Source organism: Pristis pectinata, chromosome 1 (assembly GCF_009764475.1).
Source record: "Pristis pectinata isolate sPriPec2 chromosome 1, sPriPec2.1.pri, whole genome shotgun sequence".
Taxonomy (NCBI): domain Eukaryota; kingdom Metazoa; phylum Chordata; class Chondrichthyes; order Rhinopristiformes; family Pristidae; genus Pristis; species Pristis pectinata.
Genome location: NC_067405.1, coordinates 85,169,225 through 85,185,071, shown reverse-complemented (window position 1 = coordinate 85,185,071; position 15,847 = coordinate 85,169,225). Strand labels below are relative to the sequence as shown.

Sequence of the window (15,847 nt, the reverse complement as noted above, 5' to 3'; positions counted from 1 at the left end):
ACTGTGCTGACTGCACATGTCCCATCATAATTTGTTCTCTATGACCAAACCTACCTGGTGGAACCGTACAGATTGTTGTAATTTCTTTCTCCTGTCATTGCAGGCTCTCTCCAGTCCCTCCCAGCTGGTCTGGAGCTCCATGCACTTGCCCTCGATGCCCTGGGCCATGAGGTGCTCAGAGCTGATCATACGCCTTCCAATCTCCAGTACCTTCTGGATCTGCTGTTTGTGGGTGTTCACTTCAACCTGTAGCTCCTGCACCAGGAAAAGGATCATGGTTACAAAAGGACCAAATAACAAGCTTGCACCACATATGGGGATGAAGTGGGGGTAAGAAAGGCTAAGTACAGAACATAGGAGGAAGGAGAAATAAGCCTGTACAATTCTAGAATCCCATTGCACAGGCTGGTAGTTACTGTACCCCATCCCCAACTTCCAAACAGTGTACAATACCCCATCAACTCTATCCCAACATAGAATCCAATCATATAGCATAATACTGTACAAATATCACCTCCATCTGTAGCCAATCATATAACACAATACCGTACTTACACTCCCCACCCCCCCCCCATCCCATCCTAGCAACCAATGGTATAGAACAGAATTGTGCTGCTCCTCAAGCCCAGCCCAGCAACCAATCCTGCAGTACATTATTGGATGCCTTCCCCTTCCCAGAATACATCATACAGCACAATACCAGACAAACTCCTTCCCCCAACCAGCATTCAATCCTATTGCATAAAACTGTACTCAATTACACTGAGGTTACCATTCAGCTGTGTGGAACCTTTATATTTTTTAAAGTGTATTCAAGCATATGCATTCCATCAGCTGCAGAACCCAAGTATTAAGAGTCCTTCAGTCTCTAAACAGAGCCAATAGACATGCCCCACTAACTAGGTCCAGTAACAGCTACATGCTGGAAACCTCCTAAGACCCAGACTCAGCGCCAAACTAACAGCAAAGAGAGCCCAACCTTCTGTTTCTGCAGCAGGCTCTGTGCTGTGTCCAGGGACTTGCCATAGTTACTTGAGGAAGCATTTGGCATGCGCTCAGCAATCCACTGCATGTCCAAATCACTGTTGTGATGGAACTCATACAGAGCCACCATTGCTTCCAGGAGTTTCCTTCTCTGTTCCAGGGGTATCTTGAGAGATTCAAACCTGTGTGGGCAGGTGGATGGGTAAGAGAGCATAAAGTTAAGGAACTTTGAAACAATTGACTCTTTGATCCAGGTGGAGGATTGGTAGTTAAATTAGTGAAGCATTATTTTAAAACTAAAATTATTGGGTATGTGAAGATGATGCAGGGACTGATTTCATGATCTGGCAAGCTTCAAACTTGACCAGCTCCTCACAAGAAATTTGAAATGCCAGTCTTTCCCTAGGTCTTGAGAACTGGGATCCCCATTCCACTCCCAGAGAATCTGAGCACCAGGATTCCCATCTCACTCCTCTACATTCCAAGAACCAGGATCACCATTTCACTCCCAGAGATTCCAAGCACTAGGATCCTCATTCCTCTCCCCAACATCCTGAGAAGTGGAATCCCCATTCCTGAAATTCTGAGAACCAGGATTCTTATTCCTCTCCCCAACATCCCTAGAACCAGGATCCCCCTTCCACTCCCAGAGATTCCAAGGACCAGGATCCACATTCCACTGCCTAACATCCCAAGCAGCAAGGACTCCATTCCACTCTGAGAATCTGAGCACAATGTCCCCATTCCACTTCCCGGACCCAGTGCATGCACATCTCCATTCCCTTCCCTCCATCCAAGTGCCTATGTCCCCATTCCAAGCCCTCCCTGCCTACACTGCAGATGTTAAGTGCCAGCTCCCCAGTCCAATTCCCTAGAGCCAGAGCACCAGTGTGTCCATTCCACTCTCCCCATCAAAGCACTCCAAGGCAAAGGCTCAGTGTCAATGTCTCATTGCTTCACTGCTCTTCAAGCACACATCCATCCATCCATTCCAATTTGACCATTCACCTCCCCATTCCACCCTCCCCTCCTTCCCCAACCAAACAGTCTCACCAGTTGAGATGCTTCTGCGTCTGTTCCAGTATTCTATGTGAATCAAAGTGGCCGGTCGCCATCTTCTTGGCACGATTTACAATGCTGTTCATTTTCTCTGCTAGTTCACGCATGTCACCCTCCAGCCACTTGTGTTCCTTCAGTAGGAGTCTGCTCGAACGCAGATCATGACCCGTGTCATTGTTCTGGAGCATCTTCTCAATTTGTTCCAGCTTTGCTTTGGCATCCTAGAAAGAGTCAGTCGAAATTCAATTACAATCAAACCTCGAAAGAGATGAAATACTGTTAGCTAGACCTTGTACTTTGGTATACTGAAAAATCTAAAACAAAACTCGCAGATACTGGAAATCTGAAATAAAAACAGAAAATGCTGGATACACTCAGCAGGTCAAGCAGCACCTGTGAAATAAGAGTAAATGTATCAGGTCCTAGACCCTTCATCAGAACTGGGAAAATGAGAAATCAAGTTTGTTTTCAGTTGCAGACAAGGTGAGGGAGGGATGGGTAGAACAAAGGGAATATCTCTGGAAGGGTGAGATGCTGAAAGGTTTGAGCTGATTATGCTTCTTTATCTATGTTGCATGTTTTTATTAGTAGGTTGTGGGACATGCCCATCGGGCCAGACCATACTGATAGAGAAAGAAGAACTGAGATAAAATCACAGATGGATGACTGATAGAAGTAGCCAGTTCTGACACAGATAGAAAGCAAGAATGAGTTACCTAAAGTTGAAGAATCCAATATTGAGTCTGAAAGGCTGAAATATACCCAGGCAGACGATGAAGTGTTGATTCTCAAGCTTGCATTGGACCTTGTTGTAACAGGGTAGGAGGCCACAGACAGATAGGTCAGAGTGTGATGGAGAATTCAAGCGGCAGGCAACAGGAAGCTCAGGGTTTTTAATTTTTTTAAAATTTTATTTACAGCATGGTAACAGGCCCTCTCGGCCCAACAAGTCCGCGCCGCCCACTTTTTAGACCCCAAATTAACCTACCCGTACATCTTTAGAATGTGGGAGGAAACCGGAGCACCCAGAGGAAACCCACGCAGACACGGGAGAACGTACAAACGCCTTACAGACGGTGACAGGAGTCAAAACCCAATCGCTGGCGCTGTAATAGCGTCGCGCTAACCGCTACGCTACCGTGCCGCCATTACTTACTGTGGAATGAACACAGGTACCCTGCAAATTGATCACCCATTCTGCATTTGGTTTTTTCAATTTAGAAGAGACCAGATGGTGATGCAGTGGAGCAAGCTGGGCATATACTCACAGCAGCTTAGAAGAATGAGATGAGCTCTTTCTGAGAGGAACTGTAAGGAGAGATGCTGAAAGGTTTTCCTCCAGATGGAAGTCTGGATTCAGGGACCCCAGTTCCAGAAAAAGAGGTCTGCTCTTAAGAGTGAGGTGTCTTTCTTCAGAAGATTTTGAATCTTTAAAAGTTCTTCCAGAGAGATCCAGATGCTCAATCATTAAGTATATTCAAGACTAGCATTGACAGAAGTTTGGGACATTAACAGAGATGAGAGACATTGAGAATGGTCTGCATGGAGGAGTTGGGCCGAAAGGCCTGTTTCTGTGCTGTATAACTCTATGACTCAGATGGCTGCAAAATTGGATGAGGAGCAGGACTGGCAATGATTTTACTGAAAGAATGATTAGGGTCAAGGACAAAATGGTCTATTCCTGCTATTTATATTGCTTATGACATGATCAACATCTGTCTTCTAACTACTATGACTTTAAAAAAAAGTCAAATCTAGCTCATTGGCCCTAAAATGCTTGGGTAATCTAAGTCATGAAAATATAATATTCCATCTTCTCAAGTACACTCTGAACACAATACCATTGCCAGGTAAATAATGGAATGCACATTCAACAAGTAGCATTCCAATGCTGATTCTCCAGATGGTTCACATGAGTGGATGGAAACACCTTACTTGTCACTTATGTGAAGAGCAGAAGGATGATGAGAGTGTTGGAGCTGTTAGAAAATATTAGGACAGATAAGTCCCCGGGGCCTGATGGAATATTCCCCAGGCTGCTCCGAGAGGTGAGGGAGGAGATTGCTGAACCATTGGCTAGGATCTTTGAGAGCTCGTTGTCCACGGGAATGGTACCGGAGGATTGGAGGGTGGCAAATGTTGTCCCCTTATTCAAAAAAGGTAGTAGAGATAGTTCAGGGAATTATAGACCAGTGAGCCTTACATCTGTCGTGGGCAAGCTGTTGGAAAGGATTCTTAGAGATAGGATCTATGGGCATTTAGAGAATCATGGTCTGATCAGGGACAGCCAGCATGGCTTTGTGAAGGGCAGATCTTGTCTCACAAGCCTGATAGGGTTCTTTGTGGAGGTGACCAGGCAGATTGATGAGGGTAGTGCAATAGATGTGGTCTACATGGATTTTAGTAAGGCATTTGACAAGGTTCCACATGGTAGGCTTCTTCAGAAGGTCAGAGGCCAAGGGATCCAGGGAGGCTTTGCCGTGTGGATTCAGAATTGGCTTGCCTGTAGAAAGCAGAGGGTTGTGGTGGAGGGAGTGAATTCAGATTGGAGGGCTGTGACTAGCGGTGTCCCACAAGGATCGGTTCTGGGACCTCTGCTTTTCGTGATTTTTATTAATGACTTGGATGAGCCGGTAGAAGGGTGGGTTGGCAAGTTTGCAGATGACACAAAGGTTGGTGGTGTTGTGGATAGTGTGGAGGATTGTCGAAGGTTGCAGAGGGATATCGATAGAATGCAGAGCTGGGCTGAGAAGTGGCAGATGGAGTTCAATCCGGAGAAGTGTGCGGTGGTACACTTTGAAAGGACAAACTCCAAGGCGGAGTACAAAGTTAATGGCAGGATTCTGGGTAGTGTGGAGGAGCAGAGGGATCTGGGGGTTCATATCCACAGATCCCTGAAAGTTGCCTCACAGGTGGATAGGGTAGTTAAGAAAGCTTATGGGATGTTAACATTCATAAGTCGTGGGATCAAGTTTAAGAGCCACGAGGTAATGATGCAGCTCTACGAAACTCTGGTTAGACCACACTTGGAGTACTGTGTTCAGTTCTGGTCACCTCATTATAGGAAGGATGTGGAAGTGTTGGAAAGGGTGCAGAGGAGATTTACCAGGATGCTGCCTGGTTTAGAGAGTATGCATTATGAGGAGAGACTAAGGGAGCTAGGGCTTTACTCTTTGGAGAGAAGGAGGATTGCGGGAGACATGTACAAAATATTAAGAGGAATAGATAGAGTAGACAGCCAGTGCCTCTTTTCCGGGGCACCAATGCTCAATACAAGAGGGCATGGCTTTAAAGTAATAGGTGGGAAGTTCAAGGGAGATATCAGAGGAAGGCTTTTTACCCAGAGAGTGGTTGGGGCATGGAATGCACTGCCTGGGGTGGTGGTGGAGGCAGGTACATTGGTCAAATTCAAGAGATTGCTAGATAAGCATATGGAGGAATTTAAAATAGACGGATATGTGGGAGGTAGGGGTTAGATTGACTTAGGCGAGGTTTAAAGGTCGGCACACCATTGTGGGCCGAAGGGCCTGTATTGTACTGTACTGTTCTATGATTGTCGTAACCATGGCGCAGGTTTATTCAGTCCAACCAATGTCCAATATTGTCCATGAGTTTTGTACCCATGCTATTACGCTCATACTGGGTAAAAGAACAAGTGCTCTCACCTGCAGCAGCTCCATCAGCTGTTCCTGTTGTCCAGCTTGTCTCATTTTATCCCCACGTTCCCCCATTTTATTGAGCAGCTCTTCCCACTTCCTGCTCAGCGTCACAAGCTGGGATTTGATGACATCCCTGGCATAATGGTTCTCATGGATGAGATTGTGTCCTGTCTAATGATGCAAACACAACACAAGCAAAAGATACATTAACACCACATGCAATGAAGTATCCATGTTTAACAATACTTGTAAGAAGTGCTGAGAATAGCAGGAGACAATGTATTTCAATGTTCATCTCCAAGCATGGCTAGTTAGCACCATAGGCTTTTGGTTATTATATCCTTAATGTGAAATAAAACTGCAAACTCATTATAATGAGAAAGGCTTGTGTACTTAATGCCCAATTGTACTAATGCCAATAAAACAGTAGGAGTTAAATGGACAATTAAGAGGACAAAAAGAACATCAGAAAGTTAAAATATCATTCATTAATTTAAAAGATTGTTTTCAGCAAAGCTCCAAAGATAACAGACCCCAGAGAAACCAGGCTGCATTCCTCTTGGAAGATGAGATAAGCAAAACATGCTGTGTGAAATGTATATAGGAGAGGGAGACAGACAAAGAAAGGGAAAGGGAGAGGGAGAGGGAGAGAGAGAGGGAGAGGGAGAGACAGACAAAGAAAGGGAGAGGGAGAGGGAGAGAGGGAGAGACAGACAAAGAAAGGGAGAGGGAGAGGGAGAGGGAGAGAGAGAGATAGATAAGGGACACAAATCACATTGCTTATTCAGCTGCCAAACTTGGTGCGCGAACAAACTGAAGGGAAAAACCTATTTCATCTCATCCTCACTAATCTACCTGTTGCAGATGCCATGACAATACTGGTAAGAGTGATTACCACACAGCTCTTGTGAAGACAAAAGTTTCCTTTTCACACCAAGGCAGTTCCCATCATTTTGTGTAGCGCTACTATTATGCTATTGATGTAGAATAGATGTGCACATTAAAAAACTGGGCACCTACAGAAGTCATCTATAGCAGCAGAATTGTACTTCATCGTAATGGGACTACACACATGATGAACCAGCTAAGGAAGTATGCAATAGGCAGATGAGATCTGCTGTCCTTCCAAGGAAGTAGCAATTTATTTCTTCCAATGTAGTATAATGCATTCAGTGCTCACAATGTGGTCTCCTCTGCATTGGAGAAATGATTGGGTGACTGATGCTTGTGGAGCACCTGTGTTCAGTTCACAGGGTTGACTCAGAGCTCTCTGTTGATTCCTACTTGATTTCTCCATCCCATTGCCATTGTGATCCATTGTCTGTTGCATTCTGCTCTGGTACAGTGAAGCCCAATGTAAGCTTGAGAAACATATTTCATTTTCCTTCTGGACTTTAGGTAACTTGCTTTCTCTGTCTGTATTAAAACTGGCCATTTCTGCTGTAAGTTATCCATCTGTGATATTGGCTCAATTTCTCTCTCTCCATTAGCATGGACTGACCTGCTGGGCATGTCACACAGCCCTACATTTTATATCATTTCATGTTGCTTTGTCTGCAATCCCACTCTCTAACAGCCTCCCATTAATCCATTGACTGGATAATATTCACAACTCATCCCTACAGCAATCCTGGTCTCACCCAACCAGAGATATTCCCTTTATCCTATCCACTCTTCCCCCACCTTCTCTACAACATAAAACTAGTATTGCCTCTTTCCTAGTTGTTACAAAGGGTCTTTGTTATGCAATATTAAGTATGTTTCTCTATCCACAGATGCTGCCCGACTTGCTGAGACCAATCATTTTCTATTTTTATTTCAAATTTCTAGCAATTGAAGTTTCTATTATTATTTTCATCCACTTGACTGGTACCCCATCAGTGCAGTGACTCCAGTATGTAGCATCTACAAAATATATTGCAGTTACTTGTTCAGGCCTCTCCATTGCACCCCCAAATTCATGATCTTTACCACCAAGAAGGGCAAGGGCAGCAGATGCATGGGAAGACCACCTGGTGGTTCACCTCCAAATACACCCCATCCTGACTTGAAAATCTCTCTCTAATCCTTCATTGACACTGGTTCAAAACTCTCTAACTCCCTACCCAACAGCAATTTGGGAGAACCTTTACCAGAGGTACTGTACTGGTTAAAACAAAGTAGCTCTCCATCATTCTCTCAAGGGCAATTGGATATGGCTGCATTGTCCACGTTCCTTAAATAAATAAAAATCATTCAAAAAAGCCAAGCTGCACCTCAAAATATTTCAATCATGGTCATAGGAGACATTTTTATGTTTATCCCAGTCACTTAATGTATCCCTTATGTTTCTGGAATTAATCCTCAATGCCACAGTAAGTTATGGCATTAAACAAGATCCAGATTGCATGACAGCCTGTACTTCTGAGTCAATGACTGGGAATGGTCTTGGGCTGTAGTTTAAGGGAGCGTCTGTTAACAGACACAACCGTACCTGCTTCAGCTCCTCCACTCGGATTTGGTTTGCCATCACCTCCTTCTCCATGGCCTCATGTCGCTTCAGTTTGCGAAGGATGTTTGTGGGGTCTCGGTATGATTCATCTGAAGCAATCTCGTACTTTTCATCGATCCACATCAGGAGTTCAGCTGCATCTCTTTTAAATTCCTAGAGGAGAGTAAGCAAAAGAGTGAAGCGGGATTTCAATCTTGGTCAGTATGCACAGCGAATTCTAGGCACCACCAGATAAACTAGGCTTGTCTTAAGTTTGTGTCAGAATATACTATCAGGTTCAATTCATCCATTCTCCCCTTTTTACTCTGAACTATTCCTTCCCCACAGTGATTGGGCCATTAAGCTTCTTCTCAGTGTTCAGATACCACACGTTAAGAGTCATTTTTATTTCCTTTCCTACCCAACTAAAACAGCAGGACCTCCTTGCTCTGGCAGAGGCCCCAGTTTTGTACTTAGTACTCTCCCACATCTCCAGCTGTGGATTACCATTATGTACTATATCAAATATTTTAGCTGCAAAGTGTGTACCCAGTACTCTAGCTAGAGGGTAGCAGTCCCCAAAATGCATCTGGTAAAGCAGGCGTGTGCTACTAAAGCTTGGCATCATACCTAGTTTCTAGCTGTACCCAAAGCTTGATTCAATGGTGGTGCTATTTTAGGGTACAGTGTACCAATGCCTCATATAATACCCAGATTTCCAAGTATATAGGATTACCAGTGCCTAGAGTTGTTCCCAGTTCTCCTAGTGTAGCCACAACTGAGCTTTGTATAAATGAAGAAGGCGTGCCAGCAGCTCTATTTTATTGGGAATTTGAGGAGATTTGGTATGTCACCAAAGACTCTTGCAAATTTCTACATATGTACGATGGAGAGCATTCTGACTGGTTGCATCACCACCTGGTATGGAAGCTCCAATGCTCAGGATCAAAAGAAGCTGCAGACGGTTGTAGACTCAGCCAGCTCCATCACAGCACAACCCTCCCCACCATCAAGGATAACTTCAAGAGGCGGTGCCTCAAGAAGGCGGCATCCATCATTAAGGACTCTCACTATCCGGGACATGCCCTCTTCTCGTTACTACCATTGGGGAGTAGGTACAGGAGCCTGAAGACCCACAGTCAACATTTTAGGAGCAGCTTCTTCCCTTCTGCCATCAGATTTCTGAAAAGTCCATGAACCCATGAACACTACCTCATTACTCCTCTTTTGCACTATTTATTTATTTATGTAACTTACTGTAATTTTTGCACTTTATTGCCACCGCAAAACAACAAATTTCACGACAAATATCAGTAATAATAAAACTCATTCTGTTTCCAATTCTGAACTCATTGAGCTAGAAGTCCTTCTGTCGGCAAACTGCTAAGCTGGTACTGCACAGGTAACCTATGCCTGTCTATCCACTACACTGGCAACCAGTTTTCAATCGCACAACATGAGCCACAGTTGGGATGCATGGTGTGCTATTTTCCAGTTGAGTGTGCTGTAAACACTTATTATCAAACCAGCACCTGTGAAACTAAATCTGCACTTGTTGACATCAGGGCTGTGGTTCTGAAAGGGCAGCTGGCCACTTAAGAATACCTGTGCAGGAAGTCACTTTGAGCTTTTGAACTGAGCTCCAAGGAATTGATTCTTAGCAAGAAGGGACAAGCCCCAGATTCTCAAATATGGACCTGATGGTGGACTAGGTAGAAGGGTGCAGGGATATTCAGTACAGCAGTGCTGCCCAGAAGCTAGCCAATGCTGAAGTGAAACTGCACTGGGAAGATGTCTTTCCTGTGAGTCAGCATGGATACAAACCTGGAGCTTCTGTGACTCTGAGAGCCTGTTCCACCGATAGCCACTGCTCCTTTTAAGATCACTCCATTTGTCAATGATCAGAAAAACCCTCTTCTGGATCCTAGAAATTATAAGAAATATTATAACTCTTAAATTCAGAACAAGACCTCTACCATTTAGAATACAACCAGCACCATTATAACAAAATAACTGATCAGTGTCTGCACTCAAAATAGCTGCTCAGTTTGTCTCCAGGACAGAAGTGATCACACTTCCAGACTCAGCTTGTGCCTCTGAATTACCTTGGGACTTCCTCAGGATCTACCTTCTGTCTTTCCCAAAAAATATTACAGGAAGGAGTCCAGAAAAAAAAGGGGGGAAATTGACATGCTCTGGAGACAATGAAGCAAACTTGAAGTGTAGCTTCTACATATTGTTGAGAAGGGCAAACTTTTGGTATTGTGTATTCTACACTGTAGAACTGAATGGTTCTAGACATTCGCAAAAGAAGAAGAAATGAATGATGTGTTGAGGTGTGGAGATCCAGGTAAGATTACTAATTAGTGAAAAATGACAAATTAGTTAGATTGTATGCAGGATACTTCTTGATGTTGGAGTAGATTAACAGGAGCACTGCCTGACATGACATGGGTAGATAAGTTCTCAGGGCTAACGCACTTGCTGAATTGCATCTCGGGGAGATCATTTCAAATCCAATCACAAGGGTAAAATCAGTGGATGGAAAATCATGAACAATGTGCTGTGATTTTCTGATTCAATTTCCAGTGTTATGAAGCCTTGATGGTAACATGGGGCCGATAAAAATTTTATCCGAGGACCATGAAAGCCAACTGAAGTCAGTCTCCATGTGGGTGAAACTGTTTTTATGAATGACTATGTCATGCCTTTGCATTGATTTGATCAGAACAGGTAATCTGGCATGACCACTAATTTGCTATTACCCATTTCAATTTTTTTTTTACCAAGACTACTTTCGCCCTTCTGTCTTGAGAGAGAGCGACAGAGAACAACTAGCTGCTGAGCATCAGTTATATATAGATGAGTCTCAGCCACGGTTCTGCAAACATCTGTTAAGCTAAATTGTTCAACAACATCTGCAAATTCCTGCTATTGTTTGTTGTCACAGATCCCAGGGTAATTCCAGGAGTAAATTTACAGGGATTCTCAAGGTCACAGGATCACCAGAGAAATCTAACACATGGAAACTAAAAGAACTAAAATAAGGGTAAACCACGATAGTATCATGAGTTTAATTGGGGTTTGAAATAAAAAGGATTCATATGACCCAATATGGAGAAAACTCTTTCAGTTACATTAGAACTTGGGAAGGAATGAGAATAGATTAACGGATAACATAACAATGGAAGCCTATGCTGCCTGGCCCACTGAGTGATTTCAGCATTTTCTGGTTTTATTTCGAGCCTCTTTCCGTGTTTCATCATTCTTTAACTCAAACAGGAGAGATCTTAGATTGACAACAAAAAAAAAATCAGCTACCTCGCAAAATATAACAATTACAAATTGGGGCAGAAGGGAGTGAAAAGGAAGCCACTCCAGAGGCAAAACTGCTGATACGTACATATTGTTGGTATAATTGTTGCTCTGATTGAGTTTGGAGGCTCTGTCCTGGAGTCCTTGAATCCTCTGGTCTGTCAGTTTCAGCACATTCTCAAAGTCTTCATGTCTCTTCAGTAGACTACTCACAGAATCCACAGAGTCCTTTGAAAATAATTCAGACCATTATAGCTTTCAAAGCTCAGGCTCTCAGCTTCATCTCACATCAATATTCCCTGTCAACCACTCAGCTTGGTTGTAGGTTCAAGTCTCACCCAGATAACTAAACACAATAACATGAGACTCCAGACATCCACCTGAGAGCAAATGAAACCTTGGTTTAATGTCTCAAAGATGGCACTGTTGGAAGTGCCGTCTTTAAGACATTGAACCAAGGCTTCTCCTGCTTTGAGGTGGATGTAAAAGGTCTCAAGGCACAAAATTGAAAGAGGACAGGGAGTTATGGCCAACTTTTATATCTCAATCAACATCACTGTAACAGATCATCTGGTCATTTTCATATGCTGCTTGTGTGATTTTGCTATGCACACATTGTCCTCCAAACTTCCATTATTGAAGCAATTACTACAGGTCCTCCCCAGGTCATGGGCGCCTGAATTATGGACACCCCATACATACGAATGAGCATTTGGGAGATGGGCAGGATGGATGGGGATATATTTGCCAGCTACTGCAGAACTGTCAGCATCTTCTGCTGGGTGGGAATGGGGCATTTCCACGTGCCTCCTTGGACCTCGGACCTTGGAGCAATTCATCAGTGGTTGCTTGTAAAGTACTTGGTTCTCAATTATTTACATTTTCTCCAAGTTATCAAATGCAAATTTGGATACTGCTCTGAGCTTCTATTCAAATCATTAGCACAAAAAATGGCCACAGGACAGAATTTCTTGTGACAACTATGTCTTTTATTTCCAATGCCTCGTTTCTCGTCAGAATTTAATCAATTTTGTACCATACCCTTGCCCTAATTCTGTACCAAAATATATTGTGTTGTGTCATGGATTCATAGAGAGATACAGCACCAGACCCTTCAGCCCACCAAGTTCACACCAACCACCCATTTTTACACAAATCGACCCTAACTGATTTTATTCTCCACATATTCTCATCAATTCCCCTTTTTATTACTCCCTTTACAGTGGTCAATTAACCGACCAGCCTGAAATATTTTTAGAATGTGGGAGGAAATCAGAGCATCCAGAGGAATGCCACACAGTCACATGGAGAAAGTGCACACTTCCACAATGTGTGGCCCTAGCTGAGAATATTTACAAGAAATGAGCAGAGTTATCCCAGAATTTATTTTAATTAATAGAAAATCATAAGCTATTTCCTTGGGGACCATGTGGAGAATATTAATTGGGACTAAATTCCTGCCTCTTGAAGATCAGCAAATCTCGTTTCAGCTCAGCTTAGTTGTTCGTGGTATTATTACTTAATGCCCTTGCCTTGTTGCTTTGAAGACATTTAAAGCAAAACAATGCTTTGTAGGTAATAGAACAAAGAACAGCACAGCACAGGAAAAGGGCCTTTGGCCCACAATGTCTGTGCTGAACACTATGCCAGTCCAAACTAATCCCATTGCTTGCATATGGTACAGTATATATCCCTCTATTCCCTGTCTGTTCACTGTCTGTTTAACTGCCTCTTAAACATTGCTACTGTATCTGTTTCCATCACTTCTTCTGGCAGTGTATTCCGGACACCCACCACTCTTTGTGTAAAATACTTACCTAGTAAATCTCTTTTAAACTTTCCCTCTCTCACCTTAAAGCGACTGTATCTACTCTATTAATGCCTCTCATAATTTTATATATTTCTATCAGGTTGCCCCTTGGCCTCTGAAGCTCCAGAGAAAACAATCCAAGTTTGTCCAACTTCTTCTTATAGCTAATACTGTAATCCAGGCAACAAACCAGTAAACCTCTTCGCACCCTCTCCAAAACCTTCACATTCTTCCTGCAATGCAACAACCAGAACTGCATACAATACTCCAAATGTAGCTTAACCAAAATCTGAGTAATGTGTGGCTCTGAGCAGCTGAAAATAAATGTGTTTCTTACCTGAAAGGGTGGAGAACTTCAGTGAACCAGTTGGACAATTGCAGCCTAACAAATTACTATAAATACTGTCAAGGTAGGATTTGAATTGGTTTGTGTTACGTTCTGCATGATAATTAGACTACCACACTTCAAGCAGTTCTTAGAGAAACTAAATTTTGATGCCAGCAGTTTGGTCTAGACCTGGGTCCTGAGGATAAATGGACAGTCCACCAACCTACTGGTCCATCCTTTGCCTCAGTTGTGGTGTATCTGGGTGGACAGCAGTCATTTGCAAATGCTGACAGCCATTAGCAGGAAGAAAATCTCATTGCTTACTCTGAGCAATGCAGATACTGTTGAAGCAAGTGCTTATAGCCTAGTCACCCTGAAGCACTATCTTGGACTCAGGGCACAGATTGAAATCTTATTTATAATATTAGGCACAAAACAAGAGATGTTACCCCAAGATCACTGATCTTCAGGAAGGCTTCGTGACCAGACAGAGTTGCCTCAATGCGATCTGCCTCATGGTTAAACTGCTGCAGCTCAAGCCCTTCCTGCAGTTTTGCATTGCGCTCCTTCCAAGCATCATCCAGCTCCACCTGTACAACCATCATTTTCTTCAATAATCGAGAAACATCGCTGGAAGAGCTCTTCTTTATCACTTGATTCCCCAGGTCATTCAGCTCCTTGAACCTTTGGCAGACAAAAGATACACGTTACCACCAGCAAACATTTCCTACCCATCACTGATTATAAACTACAGGCACAATCCACATACCCCACCTCAATTTTCCAATTGTACTCTCTTACTTTCTAGTACAAAACTCAGATAAATCCAGCATGCTCGGGACTTTGGTGGTGCTGGACTGGAGATTTTCCAGGCTATCAATGTCGCAATGCACTTTTAATTCACCTGTTTTTATATGTTACACACCATGATAATAAATTCCCCAGAGAACCAGCTAAGTTTAAAGGGAGCATGGGAACCATGGTCCTGGTGCATTGAAAAGAGGCACTGTAACCAGGGCCCCAGTAAGTTGAATGGGAGCGTAGCAAATATCATATAGTGAGCCAGATACTGAACCATTGGGATTTAAGAAGAATTGGATGGTGGATTATCGGTTTTACTCTGCATATCCTTTCCAACCTGGGAATATTTCACCTAACTTGCTGGGCTTTGTTTATAACAAGATGTGAATAAACTCCCTTGCACCACATAACTAAGTAATCGAAGCTGTTAACACATGCTGTTAGATATCAAAGGCTTGCAGCACATAATGAGGCCAGTTAGCTACAAGAACTCCCATTTACTTGTGCCCACAAGAGAATAAAAAACAGATTCTAAGGTACTTCATAGGACCCAGCAAATAAAAAACAAAATTGTCATGGTATGCGAGGCAGATGACCAAAGCTGGGTCAAAGAGATTGCCTTCAAGGAGCATCTTAAAGGAGGAAAAATAGGTGGAGCTGCGGAGTTGTAGGGAGGAAAGTCCAGAGGTTAAGGTCACACAGTTGAAGGCATCAGCACCCATAGTAGAGCAATTAAAGTTGGAGATGAGCATTAGATCAAAACTAGAGGAGTGCAGATATAGCGGAGGGTTTCAGAGCTGGAGGAGATTACAGAGGTAAGTAGAGTGAGACCTTCGAGTGAAATGAAAACGATATTGAGAATTTTAAAGACTGAGTATCTGATCATTAGAAGTCAAAAAGCAGAGGGATGATGGTGCCTAAGTATTGGTGCAAGTTAGTACGTAGGCAGCAGAGGTGGTGATAGAACAAAGGAACACTTCCAGGAAGTCAGAGAAGGTCAGAGTTGAGCGATATTATGAAAGTGAAAATATGCAAAGTAAATGAGATTAGAATTCAGGGTTAAATATAACCCTGGTACAATATACATCTGGTAGTACCAGATACCCAGGTTCAGTCCTGACCTTGGGTGCTGTCTGTTTGGAGCATGTTGTCTCTGTGACCACTTGGATTTCCTCCAGGTGCTCCAGTTATGTCCCACATCCCAAAGACATGTGAGTTGGTAGTTAACTGGCTGCTGTAAGTTCCCCAAATTTGTCAGTGAGTGGAAGAATCTTGGGGGAGTTAAAGGGAATGTGGGGAGATTTTCTAAAACAAAATCGGTATTAATGTAGGATTAGTGTACATGGATATTGATGGTCAGCATGGACTTGGTGGGCTGATAGGTCCATTTCCATGCTGTGTCTCTCTATGAGTCTATGACT

At 43.2% G+C, this 15,847-nt stretch overlaps 1 protein-coding gene across 1 annotated transcript in view; it reads right to left on the bottom strand.

Moving 5' to 3' along the window:
• sptbn5 (spectrin, beta, non-erythrocytic 5) overlaps nt 1-15,847 on the bottom strand; it is a 189,917-nt gene that overhangs the window by 129,087 nt on the left and 44,983 nt on the right. Inside the window, 8 exon segments of the mRNA XM_052012749.1 lie at nt 55-255; nt 980-1,166; nt 2,038-2,264; nt 5,709-5,873; nt 8,176-8,346; nt 9,997-10,096; nt 11,576-11,715; nt 14,075-14,309. Of these exon segments, the coding sequence (XP_051868709.1) occupies nt 55-255; nt 980-1,166; nt 2,038-2,264; nt 5,709-5,873; nt 8,176-8,346; nt 9,997-10,096; nt 11,576-11,715; nt 14,075-14,309 (1,426 nt within the window).